We start from the raw sequence: 15,367 nt of genomic DNA, 5'->3' as shown, positions 1-15,367 counted from the left end.
ATCTTAAGACAGAGAAATTTCTCTCACTTCACACTCAACATTTGCTCATGTCTTTGCTTCTTGGTTGTATGTACAATTCTGAATATCATTTTTCAAAGATGAAACACTGGAAGAGTAACATTTCATCAAAAATCTCTAATGAAGACATTGAGACATCAGTAAGAATTGCATCCACTCCCACCATACCAGTCTGATGCATTGGTTTTATCACGAAAACATCACACTTGTTTCCTCGTTTTGTTTGACATTCTTAAAAAGATTTAAGAACAATATCATAAATGTAAATATTTTTTAACTTACATAATAACAAGATTGTATATTCCATGAGGGTTGCTCTGAAAGTTATGCCTCACAATTTATTGTGGTGGACCATGATATCCAAGGCAGACTTTGGTGGAATGACAGCAGAGGTTGAACCTTTCCACCGGTATCCCATTACCTTCTGATACTGTTTGGCAGATGGCAGCAGAGGGGCAGTCTGACAAAATGCCATCTGACATAGAAGAATGGGAGAAGCAACATTTCTCAGGGAAGAACTCCATGCAGAAAAAATTCCAACCACGGACACTGAGCAACACTTGCTGAATTCTTATGGAGACTAGACAATTTAGTTGAGCACCTGAAGGTGGTGGATGATGTGTTCTAGCAGTAGCAACAGAGGGTCACTTCCACTGCTGCAGATTATTATGAGCGCAACATTCAGGCTTTAGTTCACCACACGTGGATACACTGGGCTATATTGGTGACCATGTTGTAAAGCAGTGTTTTGTAGCTGCGAATCTGCACCATCCAACAGTGTTATTCTGCTATTTGTATCAGTTGAAGTTTCCAAGGAAATAAACAGGAGGCATTACTTTCAGAGCAATGTACCTATATGCAGCCTGCACATTTCTGATTTACACACTGCAGCCCAGGGAAGCCAGAAGGTTGCACACCCATGTGTTACCGTGTGTCCCAACACCACCACTGCAGCTGTATTGCTGCCTGCTGCACTCAGCAATGACCCAGTTGAACAGCTGAGCTGCAGGAGAATGCATCAGAGCGGCTGGATAAGAGCACAGCTGCATGGAGAGACATCGTGACCAGGAGGCAAAGCACACAGCATACACAGGGAGAAGCACAACTCTGCAAAGCAAGAATGCAATGCCTGCACCTCTTGGAACACACAGCTCCACGCACAGCAAACCACTGCAACACTCTCCAAACATGCTGCACATTTCTCTTTGTCACTTTCCTGCAGAGAACGTGCAGGGAAACCTCCCTTCTCACTCAGCATTCTGGGAATGGCTGATGCCAATTGCAAATGCAGCTTCCCTCTGGAGCTCAATGCCATTGCACAGAGCCCTTCCTTTCTCCAGACACAAACACACCGGCTGTGCAGACTCAGTGCTAAGGAAGGCAACACCCAGACAACTGCCCCACACACTGAGCCCCGCAGCTCTGCACTTCTGCATCCCCCGCACGGATAAGCATGGCCCAAATGAGCACCCAGCACATGGGACAAGAAATGAGCTGGGCACCGTGGAAAGAACCCCACTACACAGGCATTCCAGAAACAGACATAGCACATCATAATCCTCTCTTTACATGACACGTGTAAAACATGCATCGTGTTGTTGCTGCTTAAGCCAGTAGAGGGAACACGAGGCATTCTAGACAAATACAAACAACCAAGCCCTCACAACCTCTCTTAGACACTCAGATGCTGCCCAGGAGGCTTCCACTGGATCATCAGCCACGCCAGTTCTGCCCCAGGTCTATCTGCTCTTGTTCCATCTCAAGTTAGAATGACTGAAACATTCATACAAAAGCATTTCAACACAAAAAGAATCTTTCACTGCAAAGGATAGCAGTACACACCGATGGCATTCAACATGAACCAAAATAAGAGACATAGGGAAGTTGCATCACAGGGAATTCAAACAAAAAACTTTCTTACCCTCTTCATGATGTCCATTAACGTCAGAGAATGCAGCCCATGTGCACAAAGCAAAGCTGCAACTCCCTGTGCATCAAGTGGACGTGGCTGGAAGATTAAAGATAGCAGGACAAACGTATTTCCAGGCTGGAGCATTGGCAGGTCCCACTCTCCTCACTCAGTGGCGTGCCTGGAAAGGCTTGGATGGAAGCCCTCATCTGCTAAAGGAAGCCAACCATGGCAACTGATGAACTCTGCTCGCTTAACAGGTGGCACAAAATCCAGCCTCACATCCTGCACGGTCTGTCCTCATCCAGCTGACACACGGGCTGGCAGCATAAGCACAGGTGTGTGGACGTCTTGAAAGACAGGGAATTTCTGTTGTGGCAAGAGCTAGAAGGCTGAGGGACTGAAATCTACGTGAGATTCTGAAAGCACACTCTCAGTTTCCCTACTAATATCCACAGCTTCCGATTACAGCTACGTTCTTGTGAAACGGGATGTAAACTACAAAAGCAGATCTAAACAAGCAGACGTGGAGTTAACTATCAGATTACATGAGCTGCTATAAACAAGCCATGATGCTGCCTGAAGCGCAGAGCCAGTGCTAATTAAAAGCCGTTAAAGTGTCCCACAGACTGCATCCCGGGGCTCTCGACATCAGCATCCCCCGCGGCGACAGGGACGGCAGGGAAATGCTCAGCGTCGTCGCCAGCCACCGCCGTGCTGCAGTGCTGCGCTGGCAGGCTGGGCAGGACGGGCTTGAGGAACTTGAACTCGCTGTTGCCCGAGCCCGTGGTGAGGCTGAGCTCGTAGCAATAGGCGTGGGGCAGGGTCCCGGCAGCGGCGCCATCAGCCACATAGCTCTGCACGCCGCTGGGGCCGTAAAGCACGTGCCCGCTACTCGGCTCCTTGCTCTTGCACGCCTTGCAAGCCGCAAAGGCCGCCGCCGACACCAAGAAGAGGAGCGACACCAAGACCAAGGCGGCGATTAAAGAGGCCGTGAGGGCGCCGTCCTCCTCGTGTGCGGCGGGGCTCTGCTGCGGCAGCTGAGCGTCCCAGGAGCCGTGCAGGAGGAGCACGCTGAGCGCTGCGGTGGCCGACAGCGGCGGCCGCCCGTTGTCCCGCACCAGCACGACGAGCTTCTGCTTCGCGGCGTCCCTCTCCGTCGGCGGCCTCCTCAGCCGCACCTCCCCGCTTTGGGCACCCACGGCAAACAGCCCCGGCTCCGTGGCCCTCAGCAGCCGGTACGAAAGCCACGAGTTCTGACCCGAGTCGGCGTCCACGGCCACCACTTTGCTCACCAGGTCCCCCGCTTCGGCCCACGCGGGCACCGGCTCGCTCCAAGGAGGGCTGCCGTCCTGCGCGCTGGGGTGCAGCACCAGCGGCGCGTTGTCGTTCTCGTCCACCACCAGCAGGCGGACGCCCACGGTGCTGCTGAGGGGAGGCGAGCCCGCGTCCGCAGCGCTCACCACCACCTCCAGCTGCCTCAGCTGCTCGTAGTCCAGCGGCCGCAGCACGAACACGGCTCCGCTCTCGGAGTTCACGGACACGCACGAGCACGGCTCTCGTTCTGGGGGATGGGCCGGCACCAGGGAATAGCTCACCTTGCCGTTGGCTCCCGCGTCCGCGTCCGTTGCCTTCACGGCCCCGACGAGCAGCGCGGGGACGTTGTTCTCGTGCACGTACATGGTGTACGACGTCTGGTTGAAGACGGGCGCGTTGTCATTCACGTCGGAGATGTCCACGGTGAACGTGTGGCTGCTGCTCAGACGCGGAGACCCTGCATCTGCTGCCGTGACGATTACACTGTAACGTGCTGTTTTCTCCCGGTCCAACGCGCTCATGGTCACCAGCTCGTAGTAGTTCTTAAAGGCTGGCCGGAGGGAGAAGGGCAGCTGTTCTTCGAGGGCACAGCTGATCTCCCCATTCACACCGGAATCCTGATCCCTGACATCAAAGAGTGCGACCACAGTGCCAGGTGCTGCATTCTCAGGGATTGGGCTGTTGAAGGAACTGACCACGATCTCTGGTGCATTGTCATTCACATCCACCACCTCTACCAACACTTTAGAAAGTGCTGACAGACCTCCACCGTCTGTTGCGCGCACACTGAGGTCATATATCTTTGTTGACTCAAAATCTAGAGGTTCTTTTACACGGATTTCTCCGTTCTTGGTGTTGATTGTAAATGCTGGCTGGCTCTGGCTCAAGACTTGGCTGAATTGATAGGAAATATCACCGTTCAGTCCCTCATCTGCATCCGTGGCCAACACCCGGAGAACTAAGGAGCCCTCTGGGGCACTTTCCACAATGTGTTCAGTATATAAATCTTGTGTGAAGATGGGAGCATTGTCGTTTACATCCAGAACTATGATGTGGATTTGAGTCGAACCACTCCTTGGTGGAGTGCCCCCATCTGTGGCAACGAGAGTGAAATCCAACTCTGGATGCTCCTCTCTGTCCAGAGGCTGTTGCAAAACCAGTTGGATCTGCATGTCATGCTCATTCTTTCTCTGATAGGAGACACTGAAGAATTCGTTCTCAGGAACGATGCTGTAAGCCTGGATGTCATTGCTGCCTATGTCCAGGTCCTGAGCAGCCTCCACAGGGAAACGGGAGCCAGCTTCCGTCAGTTCCGCGATCTTGAAGGTCACTTGTTCTTCCGGGAAGACCGGCGAGTGGTCATTGATGTCCTCCACGGACACTTCAATGGGAAAGAACTGCAGCGGGTCGGCGAGCAGCAGCTCGAAGGCGAGCGTGCAGGTGCGGGAGCGTCCGCACATCTCCTCCCGATCGAGCCGCTCGGCGACAACGAGGCGGCCGTTGCCGCGCTCTAAGCGAAAGTGCTGCCGGCCGGCCGGCGAGGCGATGCGCGCCCGGCGAGCCGACAGCTGCGCCGGGGCCAGCCCCGCGTCCTCCGCCACGTCGCCCACCGGCGAGCCGCTCTCGCCCTCCTCGGCCACGGAGTAGCGGATGGGCTCGCAGCGAACGCGCGGCACGCCCAGCAAAGCCCACAGACACAGCACTTGCCTCGCAGCCGCCATGGCGGGGCGGCGGACACCCTCCGGCCGGCCGGGAAGCGCGCTCCTCCGCGGGAAGCGGCGCCCGGCAGCAGCGCGCCGGGACGGACGGGTGGCCTCCCTCCCCGCTCGCCTCCCTCACCGACTGCGGACGGAGCCCGGAGCCCGCAGCGCGAAGCCCGGCAGTAGCACGGCCGCCCCGGCCCGGCGGCGTCTCACACGCACCTCACGGCAGCACGGACAACAGCTCGCCGCCGCTCTCCGCCGCCGCTCTCCGCCGCCTCCTCCCGCCTGCGCTGCGCTGCGCTGCGCTGGGCTGGGCTCGGCCTCTCCCCGCCCGCAGCCGCTCGGCGCCGCCTTGGCCAGGAGCACCACCCTGCGGCCCGCGCCGGGACTGCTCCGGGCACGGGACGCGCTCCTGCCCGCGGCCTCTCGCCGCCACACGCAGCGGTGGACGAAAGAAGAAAACACGCAAAGAAATCACGCAGCACAACGCAGCGTCTGTTTCCAAATATTCAACGGCACTGCACTTTTTATTAAACATTTCCACACGCGGCGCGGCAATCAGTTGTTCTGTTTGCATAACATATATTTCGGGGGGAACACGTAAGACAATGCTCAATCACAATCCCGTCAGAAAAATGATAATGAATCAAATGAAAATTCATGCAGTCGAAGACAAACTCTGAAGACCATATTCTAACTGCTGCTCTTCACGCTCATTGAGAAACCTCTGCAAGTCAGAATAAGAGACATTGCACCAAAATGAGGGCACTTTAGCACTTTTGTCACTGTTCCACTTGCACAGATGTGCTCCAAGATATTTCCTGGATTTGTCTTACAATCCATCCAAACACACTGAACATATTTTCTTTATCTGAGCAGACGGAGAATGCTGAGGTCCTCAACGCCTTCTTTACACCTGCCTTTAATAGGCAGATCAGTTATCCTCTGGGCACTTTACAGCCTGATCTGGAAGTCTTGCATGCTACGCAGAATACATCCCCAGTGATTCAGGCAGAGACAGTGAAAGAGCTCCTTCTCCATCTGGACTGTCACAAGACCATGGGGCCAGATGAGCTCCATCCTAAAGTGCTGAGGGAGCTGGTGGAAGTGACTGCCAAGCTGCTCTCTGCCATCTACCATCACTCCTGGTTATCCGGAGAGGCCCCAGAAGATGGAGGCTTGCTGATGTGACTCCCGTCTACAAGAAGGGCCTATACGAGGATCTGAGGAACTACAGGCCTGTCAGCCTGACCTCGGTACCAGGGAAAGTTATGGAGCAAATCATCTTGCGTGAGATCACACAGCACGTGAGTGGCATCTGGGGGATCAGGCCCAGCCAGCACAGGTACACGAAAGGCAGGTCATGCCTGAGCAACCTCATCTCCTTCTACGACTGGGTGACCAGATTGGTAGACAAGAGTAAGGTTGTTCGTGTAGTCTATCCAGACTTCAGCAAAGCCTATGCATGTTCTCTCACAGCATTCTTCTGGGGAAACTGGCTGCCGTGCCGTAGGTAAGGAACTGGCTAGACGGTTGATCACTGCCCATCAAGTACTAGTTAATGGAGCAAAGACCAGCTGGTGACCCATTAAAGGTGGCGTCCCCCAGGGATTCGTACAGGGGCCCATCTTGTTTAATATCCTTATTGATGACCTAGATGAGGGCATTGAGTGCACCCTCAGTAAGTTTGCAGAAGACACCAAGTTGGGACGTAGTGTAGATTTGCTTGAGATGTGGCAGATCATTCAGATGGATCTAGAAAAGCTGATGATGAATGGGATGAGGTTCAACAAGGCCAAGTGCTAGGTCCTGCACTTTGGCCACAATTACCGCATGCAGCACTATAGGCTTGGTGCTGAATGGCTGGATGACTGTGAAGAGAAAAGGGACCTGGGGGTGTTGGTTGATGCTTGGCTGAACATGAGCCAGCAGCGTGCCCAGATGGCCAAGAGGGCCAACAGCATCCTGGCCTGCATTAGAAATAGTGTGGCCAGCAGGAGCAGGGAGGTAATCATCCCCTGTATTCAGCAGTGGGGAGGCCGCATCTTGAGTACTGTATTCTGTTTTGGGCCCCTCACTACAAGAAAGACATTCAGGCCCTGGAACATGTCCAGAGAAGAGCAACAATACTGGTGAGTTGTCTGGAGCATAAGTCTAACGAGGAGCGGCTGAGGGAGCCGGGATTGTTTAGTCTGGAGAAAAGGAGGCTCAGGGGAGACCTCATTGCACTCTACAACTTCCTGAAGGGAGGCTGTGATGAGGAGGGTTTTGGCCTCTTCTCCCAGGCAACAAACAGAACCCGAGGAAATGGCCACAAGTTGTACCAGAGGAGGCTTGGGTTAGACATAAGGAGGAACATTTTCTCTCAGAGAGTGGCCAGGCACTGGAGTGGCGGCCCAGGGAGGTGGTGGAGTCGCTGTCCCTGGCAGTGTTCAAGAGGCATCTGGATGAGGAGCTACGAGATCTGGTTTAGTAGTTTGTGGCAGCAATGGTGATAGGAGGACAGTTGGACCGAATGATCTTGCAGGTCCTTTCCAACCTTGTGATTCTATGATTCTATGAGCTGACCATGTAGGTCTTTCACCAACTGACAGCCCCACATTTTTCTCCACAGCCTTGCTCTCAAGACACTCTGCCCAACTTGTATCTGTTCTAGGGATTGGCTTGAAGCAGATGTAGGTCCTCACACTTGTCTTGGTTGATCTTCATGAGGTTGGCATGGGACCACCTCTTCAGCCTGACCAGGTTCCTCTGGATGGCATCCCTTCCCTCTAGCATGTCAACTCCATCACTCAGCCCTGTGTCATCTGCAATACTGCTGAGCGTGCACTCAATTCCACTGGCCATGTCACCTCCAAAGATGTTAAATAACACCACTCCCAGTAGTGATTCCTGAGGACAGACACACATCAACCGTCTCCACCTGGACACTGCAATATTGTATACAACTCTCTGAGCGTGACCATCCAGCCAATTCCTTCAGCACCGACTGCTCTGTCCATCAAATCAATTTCTCTCCAACGTGCTGACCAGATGTCATGCAGAACCTTATCACAAGTCCACATAGATGATGTCAGTTGCTCTTCATTTATCCACTGATTCGGTAACTTCATCATAAAAGTCACCAAGGATGTCAGGCATGACTTGCCATGGGTGAAGCCATGTTGGTTAACACCAATCACATGCCCTGTTTCCAGGTGCCTCAGTAGGGCCTTCAGGATGATCTGCTCCATGATTTTGTCAGGCACAGAGATGAGACTGAGTGGCCTTCAAATCCCTGCACCTTCCGATTGCCCCTTCTTCAAAAGAGGCTTATATTTCCAATTTTCCAATCAGTGAGAACTTCACCAGACTGCCATGACCTTTCAAATATGATGGATAGAGGCTTGGCAACTTCGTCTGCCTCAGAACCCATGGATGGATCTCATTGGGTCCCACACACCTGCACGTTCTTTACATGATCACCAATCTGATCTTCACTGACAGTAGGCAGATCTTCCTTCTCCCAGTTCTTACCTTTGCTTTCTGCAGCTTGGGCCACGCAGCTAGAGCCTTTGCTGGGGAAGACTTTCACAATCTCTATCTGACCACAGAGAAATATCTCACTTCACTGTCAACCTTTGCTCATATCGTTGCTTCTGGGCAGTATGTACACTTATCAATAATTGTTTTCAAGGAATAAGTTCCGGCAGAGTAACATTTAATCCAAAATTTGTGAGGAAGACATGGAGACATCAGTAAAAATTGCATCCACTGCCCAGGAACCAGCCTGATGTTTGGGCTTCCTTTTTGGCTTTATTATCAGCACAACATTCAGACTCAAGTCCACAAGTGGTGAATAAGCATAGCTATATCGGTGACTATGTTGCATTACAGCATTTTATAGCTGTGAATCTGCTCCAACAAAGAGTGCTGATGTGCACACTGTATCAGTTGAAGTTTCAACGGAAATAAATGGGAGGCATTACTTTCAGAGCAATGTATTGATATGCAGTATACACATTTCCTGTTTACACAGTGCAGCCCAGGTACGCCAGGAGGTTGCACACCCATGTGTTACGGTCTGGATCCGGACATCACAGAATTAACTACAACTCTCTGAGCGTGACCATCCAGCCAATTCCTTCAGCACAAACAGCTCTGTCCATCAAATCAGTTTCTCTCCAATGTGGTGACCAGATGTCATGCAGAACCTTATCAAACCTTTCACAAGTCCACGTAGATGATGTCAGTTGCTCTTCATTTATCCACTGATTCGGTAACTTCATCACAGAAGGTCACCAGGTTTTTCAGGCATGACTTGCCATGGGTGAAGCCATGTTGGTTAACAGCAATCATCTCAACTGTTTTCCAGGTGCCTCAGAAGGGCCTTCAGGATGACCTGCTCCATGACCTCGGCAGGCACAGAGGTGAGACTGAGTGGCCTTCAGATCCCTGCATATTCTGATTGTCCCTTTTTGAAAATGGGGCTATGTTTCCAATTTTCCAATCAGTGAGAACGTCACCAGTCTGCCATGGCCTTTCAAATATGATGGATAGAGAGTTGGCAACTTCATCTGCCTCAGAACCCATGGATGGATCTCATCGGGTCCCATTCACTTGCCCACCTGCAGGTTCTTTAGATGATCACCCATCTGATCTTCACTGACAGCAGGCAGATCTTCCTTCTCCCAGTTCTTACCTTTGCTTTCTGCACCTTGGGCCATGCAGCCTAGAGCCCTGCCTGGGGAAGACTTTTACGATCCCTATCTTAAGACAGAGAAATTTCTCTCACTTCACACTCAACATTTGCTCATGTCTTTGCTTCTTGGTTGTATGTACAATTCTGAATATCATTTTTCAAAGATGAAACACTGGAAGAGTAACATTTCATCAAAAATCTCTAATGAAGACATTGAGACATCAGTAAGAATTGCATCCACTCCCACCATACCAGTCTGATGCATTGGTTTTATCACGAAAACATCACACTTGTTTCCTCGTTTTGTTTGACATTCTTAAAAAGATTTAAGAACAATATCATAAATGTAAATATTTTTTAACTTACATAATAACAAGATTGTATATTCCATGAGGGTTGCTCTGAAAGTTATGCCTCACAATTTATTGTGGTGGACCATGATATCCAAGGCAGACTTTGGTGGAATGACAGCAGAGGTTGAACCTTTCCACCGGTATCCCATTACCTTCTGATACTGTTTGGCAGATGGCAGCAGAGGGGCAGTCTGACAAAATGCCATCTGACATAGAAGAATGGGAGAAGCAACATTTCTCAGGGAAGAACTCCATGCAGAAAAAATTCCAACCACGGACACTGAGCAACACTTGCTGAATTCTTATGGAGACTAGACAATTTAGTTGAGCACCTGAAGGTGGTGGATGATGTGTTCTAGCAGTAGCAACAGAGGGTCACTTCCACTCTGCAGATTATTATGAGCGCAACATTCAGGCTTTAGTTCACCACACGTGGATACACTGGGCTATATTGGTGACCATGTTGTAAAGCAGTGTTTTGTAGCTGCGAATCTGCACCATCCAACAGTGTTATTCTGCTATTTGTATCAGTTGAAGTTTCCAAGGAAATAAACAGGAGGCATTACTTTCAGAGCAATGTACCTATATGCAGCCTGCACATTTCTGATTTACACACTGCAGCCCAGGGAAGCCTGAAGGTTGCACACCCATGTGTTACCGTGTGTCCCAACACCACCACTGCAGCTGTATTGCTGCCTGCTGCACTCAGCAATGACCCAGTTGAACAGCTGAACTGCAGGAGAATGGATCAGAGTGGCTGCATAAGAGCACAGCTGCATGGAGAGACATCGTGACCAGGAGGCAAAGCACACAGCATACACAGGGAGAAGCACAACTCTGCAAAGCAAGAATGCAATGCCTGCACCTCTTGGAACACGAGAATGCAATGCCTGCACCTCTTGGAAATCTTAAGCCAGTAGAGGGAACACGAGGCATTCTAGACAAATACAAACAACCAAACCCTCACAACCTCTCTTAGACACTCAGATGATGCCCAGTAGACTTCCAGAGGACCTTCAGCCACGCCAGTTCTGCCCCAGGTCTATCTGCTCTTGCTCCATCTCAAGTTAGAATGACTGAAACATTCATACAAAAGCATTTCAACACAAAAAGAATCTTTCACTGCAAAGGATAGCAGTACACACCGATGGCATTCAACATGAACCAAAATAAGAGACATAGGGAAGTTGCATCACAGGGAATTCAAACAAAAAACTTTCTTACCCTCTTCATGATGTCCATTAACGTCAGAGAATGCAGCCCATGTGCACAAAGCAAAGCTGCAACTCCCTGTGCATCGAGTGGACGTGGCTGGAGGATTAAAGATAGCAGGACAAACGTATTTCCAGGCTGGAGCATTGGCAGGTCCCACTCTCCTCACTCAGTGGCGTGCCTGGAAAGGCTTGGATGGAAGCCCTCATCTGCTAAAGGAAGCCAACCATGGCAACTGATGAACTCTGCTCGCTTAACAGGTGGCACAAAATCCAGCCTCACATCCTGCACGGTCTGTCCTCATCCAGCTGACACACGGGCTGGCAGCATAAGCACAGGTGTGTGGACGTCTTGAAAGACAGGGAATTTCTGTTGTGGCAAGAGCTAGAAGGCTGAGGGACTGAAATCTACGTGAGATTCTGAAAGCACACTCTCAGTTTCCCTACTAATATCCACAGCTTCCGATTACAGCTACGTTCTTGTGAAACGGGATGTAAACTACAAAAGCAGATCTAAACAAGCAGACGTGGAGTTAACTATCAGATTACATGAGCTGCTATAAACAAGCCATGATGCTGCCTGAAGCGCAGAGCCAGTGCTAATTAAAAGCCGTTAAAGTGTCCCACAGACTGCATCCCGGGGCTCTCGACATCAGCATCCCCCGCGGCGACAGGGACGGCAGGGAAATGCTCAGCGTCGTCGCCAGCCACCGCCGTGCTGCAGTGCTGCGCTGGCAGGCTGGGCAGGACGGGCTTGAGGAACTTGAACTCGCTGTTGCCCGAGCCCGTGGTGAGGCTGAGCTCGTAGCAATAGGCGTGGGGCAGGGTCCCGGCAGCGGCGCCATCAGCCACATAGCTCTGCACGCCGCTGGGGCCGTAAAGCACGTGCCCGCTACTCGGCTCCTTGCTCTTGCACGCCTTGCAAGCCGCAAAGGCCGCCGCCGACACCAAGAAGAGGAGCGACACCAAGACCAAGGCGGCGATTAAAGAGGCCGTGAGGGCGCCGTCCTCCTCGTGTGCGGCGGGGCTCTGCTGCGGCAGCTGAGCGTCCCAGGAGCCGTGCAGGAGGAGCACGCTGAGCGCTGCGGTGGCCGACAGCGGCGGCCGCCCGTTGTCCCGCACCAGCACGACGAGCTTCTGCTTCGCGGCGTCCCTCTCCGTCGGCGGCCTCCTCAGCCGCACCTCCCCGCTTTGGGCACCCACGGCAAACACCCCCGGCTCCGTGGCCCTCAGCAGCCGGTACGAAAGCCACGAGTTCTGACCCGAGTCGGCGTCCACGGCCACCACTTTGCTCACCAGGTCCCCCGCTTCGGCCCACGCGGGCACCGGCTCGCTCCAAGGAGGGCTGCCGTCCTGCGCGCTGGGGTGCAGCACCAGCGGCGCGTTGTCGTTCTCGTCCACCACCAGCAGGCGGACGCCCACGGTGCTGCTGAGGGGAGGCGAGCCCGCGTCCGCAGCGCTCACCACCACCTCCAGCTGCCTCAGCTGCTCGTAGTCCAGCGGCCGCAGCACGAACACGGCTCCGCTCTCGGAGTTCACGGACACGCACGAGCACGGCTCTCGTTCTGGGGGATGGGCCGGCACCAGGGAATAGCTCACCTTGCCGTTGGCTCCCGCGTCCGCGTCCGTTGCCTTCACGGCCCCGACGAGCAGCGCGGGGACGTTGTTCTCGTGCACGTACATGGTGTACGACGTCTGGTTGAAGACGGGCGCGTTGTCATTCACGTCGGAGATGTTCACGGTGAACGTGTGGCTGCTGCTCAGACGAGGAGACCCTGCATCTGCTGCCGTGACAACCATCGTGTGCTGGGCTCTTTCTTCCCGGTCCAACGCGCTCACGGTCACCAGCTCGTAGTAGTTCTTAAAGGCTGGCCGGAGGGAGAAGGGCAGCTGTTCTTCGAGGGCACAGCTGATCTCCCCATTCACACCGGAGTCCTGATCCCTAACAGCAAACAGTGCGACCACAGTGCCAGGTGCTGCATTCTCAGGGATTGGGCTGCTGAAGGAACTGACCACGATCTCTGGTGCATTGTCATTTACATCCATCACCTCCACCACTACCTTGCACATGGTTGAAAGGCCTCCTCCATCCACTGCCCTCAATCTGAATTCATATTTCTGTGTTGTCTCAAAATCCAGACTTTTCATGACTTGAATTTCACCACTCTTAGTGTCAACTGTAAAATCCGAATACGTGTGTCCACCTGATTGTGTAAATTCATATGTAATGTCACCATTTATTCCATCATCAGCATCATTAGCCAACACTCTGAGAACCACTGAACCCTCCGCAGCATCTTCCAAAACATGCCCAACATACTCCTTCTGTGTGAAGATGGGAGCATTGTCATTTACATCCAGAACTATGATGTGAATTCGAGTGGTTCCAGTCGTGGGTGGAGAGCCACCATCAGCAGCAACGAGAGTGAAATCCAACTCTGGCATCTCCTCTCTGTCCAGAGGCTTCTCCAAAACAAGATCGACATGCATCTCACTCGCATTTTGAGTTTGATAGAAGACTGTGAAGTACTCGTTCTCAGGAACGATGCTGTAAGCCTGGATGTCATTGCTGCCTATGTCCAGGTCCTGAGCTGCTGCCACAGGGAAACGGAAGCCCACGTCGCTGGTTTCAGGGATCTTGAAGGTCACCCGTTCGTCCTGGAAGACCGGCGAGTGGTCATTGATGTCCTCCACGGACACCTCAATGGGAAAGAACTGCAGCGGGTCGGCGAGCAGCAGCTCGAAGGCGAGCGTGCAGGTGCGGGAGCGTCCGCACATCTCCTCCCGATCGAGCCGCTCGGCGACAACGAGGCGGCCGCTGCCGCGCTCTAAGCGAAAGTGCTGCCGGCTGGCCGGCGAGGCGATGCGCGCCCGGCGAGCCGACAGCTGCGCCGGGGCCAGCCCCGCGTCCTCCGCCACGTCGCCCACCGGCGAGCCGCTCTCGCCCTCCTCGGCCACGGAGTAGCGGATGGGCTCGCAGCGAACGCGCGGCACGCCCAGCAAAGCCCACAGACACAGCACTTGCCTCGCAGCCGCCATGGCGGGGCGGCGGACACCCTCTGGCCGGCCGGGAAGCGCGCTCCTCCGAGCCCAGCGCAGCGCGGCGGGCCGGACGGGCGGCCTCCCTCCCCGCTTGCTTCTCTCCCCGCTCTCCTCCCTCCCCGCTCGCCTCCCTCGCCGCCTCTCACCGACTGCGGACGGAACCCGGAGCCCGCAGCGCGAAGCACGGCAGCAGCGCGGCCGCCCCGGCCCGGCGGCGGCTCACACGCACCTCACGGCAGCACGGACAATAGCTCTCCGCCGCTCTCCGCCGCCGCTCTCCGCCGCCTCCTCCCGCCTGCGCTGCGCTGCCTTGCGCTGGGCAAGGCCTCTCCCCGCCCGCAGCCGCTCGGCGCCGCCTTGGCCAGGAGCACCACCCTGCGGCCGGCGCCGGGACTGCTCCGGGCACGGGACGCGCTCCTGCCCGCGGCCTCTGGCCGCCACACGCGGCGGAGAAATAAGAAAAAAACACGCAACATATCGCAGCGTCAGAATCTCCAAATATCCATTGGTGTGTCACTTCTAATAAAACCTTATCATATGTGGCATACCGTATTTTTTAAGGGGATTAGATAAGACAGTTTGCAAAGACATTTCTTTCTGCAAAATGAGTATTTGGATTAATGAAATTATATCTTGTCACACTATAGACAAGGACTGGAGCTGCTCATAGCTTAGTGTGAACTCAAGCATGTCCTCCACTCTTCCATGTATGCTTCCTGAGTAGGACATGCAGCTAGCCAGAACATCGGGAGCTGCTCTTCTCCCACTCTAGGCTTCCATGTAGCCCACATGCTGCAGGCTCCATACGGTTGATGTGCTTGGCAGGATGGGCCACAGGAATCTAAAGTCGCTCTGCCCCAAACCACTTATCAAAGATACTTCATAGTGTGGCCTCAGAGGTCCATACCATCCATAGACTAATGGATCCATGCCATCCATCCACTAATGAATTTGCCAACACGTTAAAAATAGGCAGCAGGGCATTGAAGCCTTAGGCAAAGGTGACCCTTGAAGAGATTGGATCCTGAAACAGCAATGATGGAGTGGAGGAAGAACAGTTCATAGAACATGCATTCTGCAGTGTATCCTTGTCCACCATTCACCATCTTGGACACCAGGTAGCCCACCCACAC

General features: G+C 53.4%; 2 protein-coding genes across 2 annotated transcripts; both read right to left on the bottom strand.

The window, feature by feature from the left end:
• Nucleotides 1-5: 5 nt before the first annotated feature.
• On the bottom strand, nt 6-5,308 carry LOC109364822 (protocadherin beta-4-like). Its single transcript, XM_019611423.2, has one exon. It carries the CDS (start codon nt 4,963-4,965, stop codon nt 2,530-2,532), a length of 2,436 nt encoding a protein of 811 aa, XP_019466968.2. The 5' UTR covers nt 4,966-5,308; the 3' UTR covers nt 6-2,529.
• A 133-nt stretch (nt 5,309-5,441) lies between these two features.
• Nucleotides 5,442-14,582, bottom strand: LOC104917301 (protocadherin beta-15-like). Its single transcript, XM_010728485.2, has one exon. It carries the CDS (start codon nt 14,229-14,231, stop codon nt 11,796-11,798), a length of 2,436 nt encoding a protein of 811 aa, XP_010726787.2. The 5' UTR covers nt 14,232-14,582; the 3' UTR covers nt 5,442-11,795.
• Nucleotides 14,583-15,367: the final 785 nt, after the last annotated feature.

Source organism: Meleagris gallopavo, chromosome 15, assembly GCF_905368555.1.
Source record: "Meleagris gallopavo chromosome 15, MGAL_WU_HG_1.1, whole genome shotgun sequence".
In the NCBI taxonomy this organism is placed as follows: Eukaryota; Metazoa; Chordata; class Aves; order Galliformes; family Phasianidae; genus Meleagris; species Meleagris gallopavo.
Note: the sequence above shows the minus strand (reverse complement) of the source record. Positions and strands in the feature narration are given on the sequence as shown.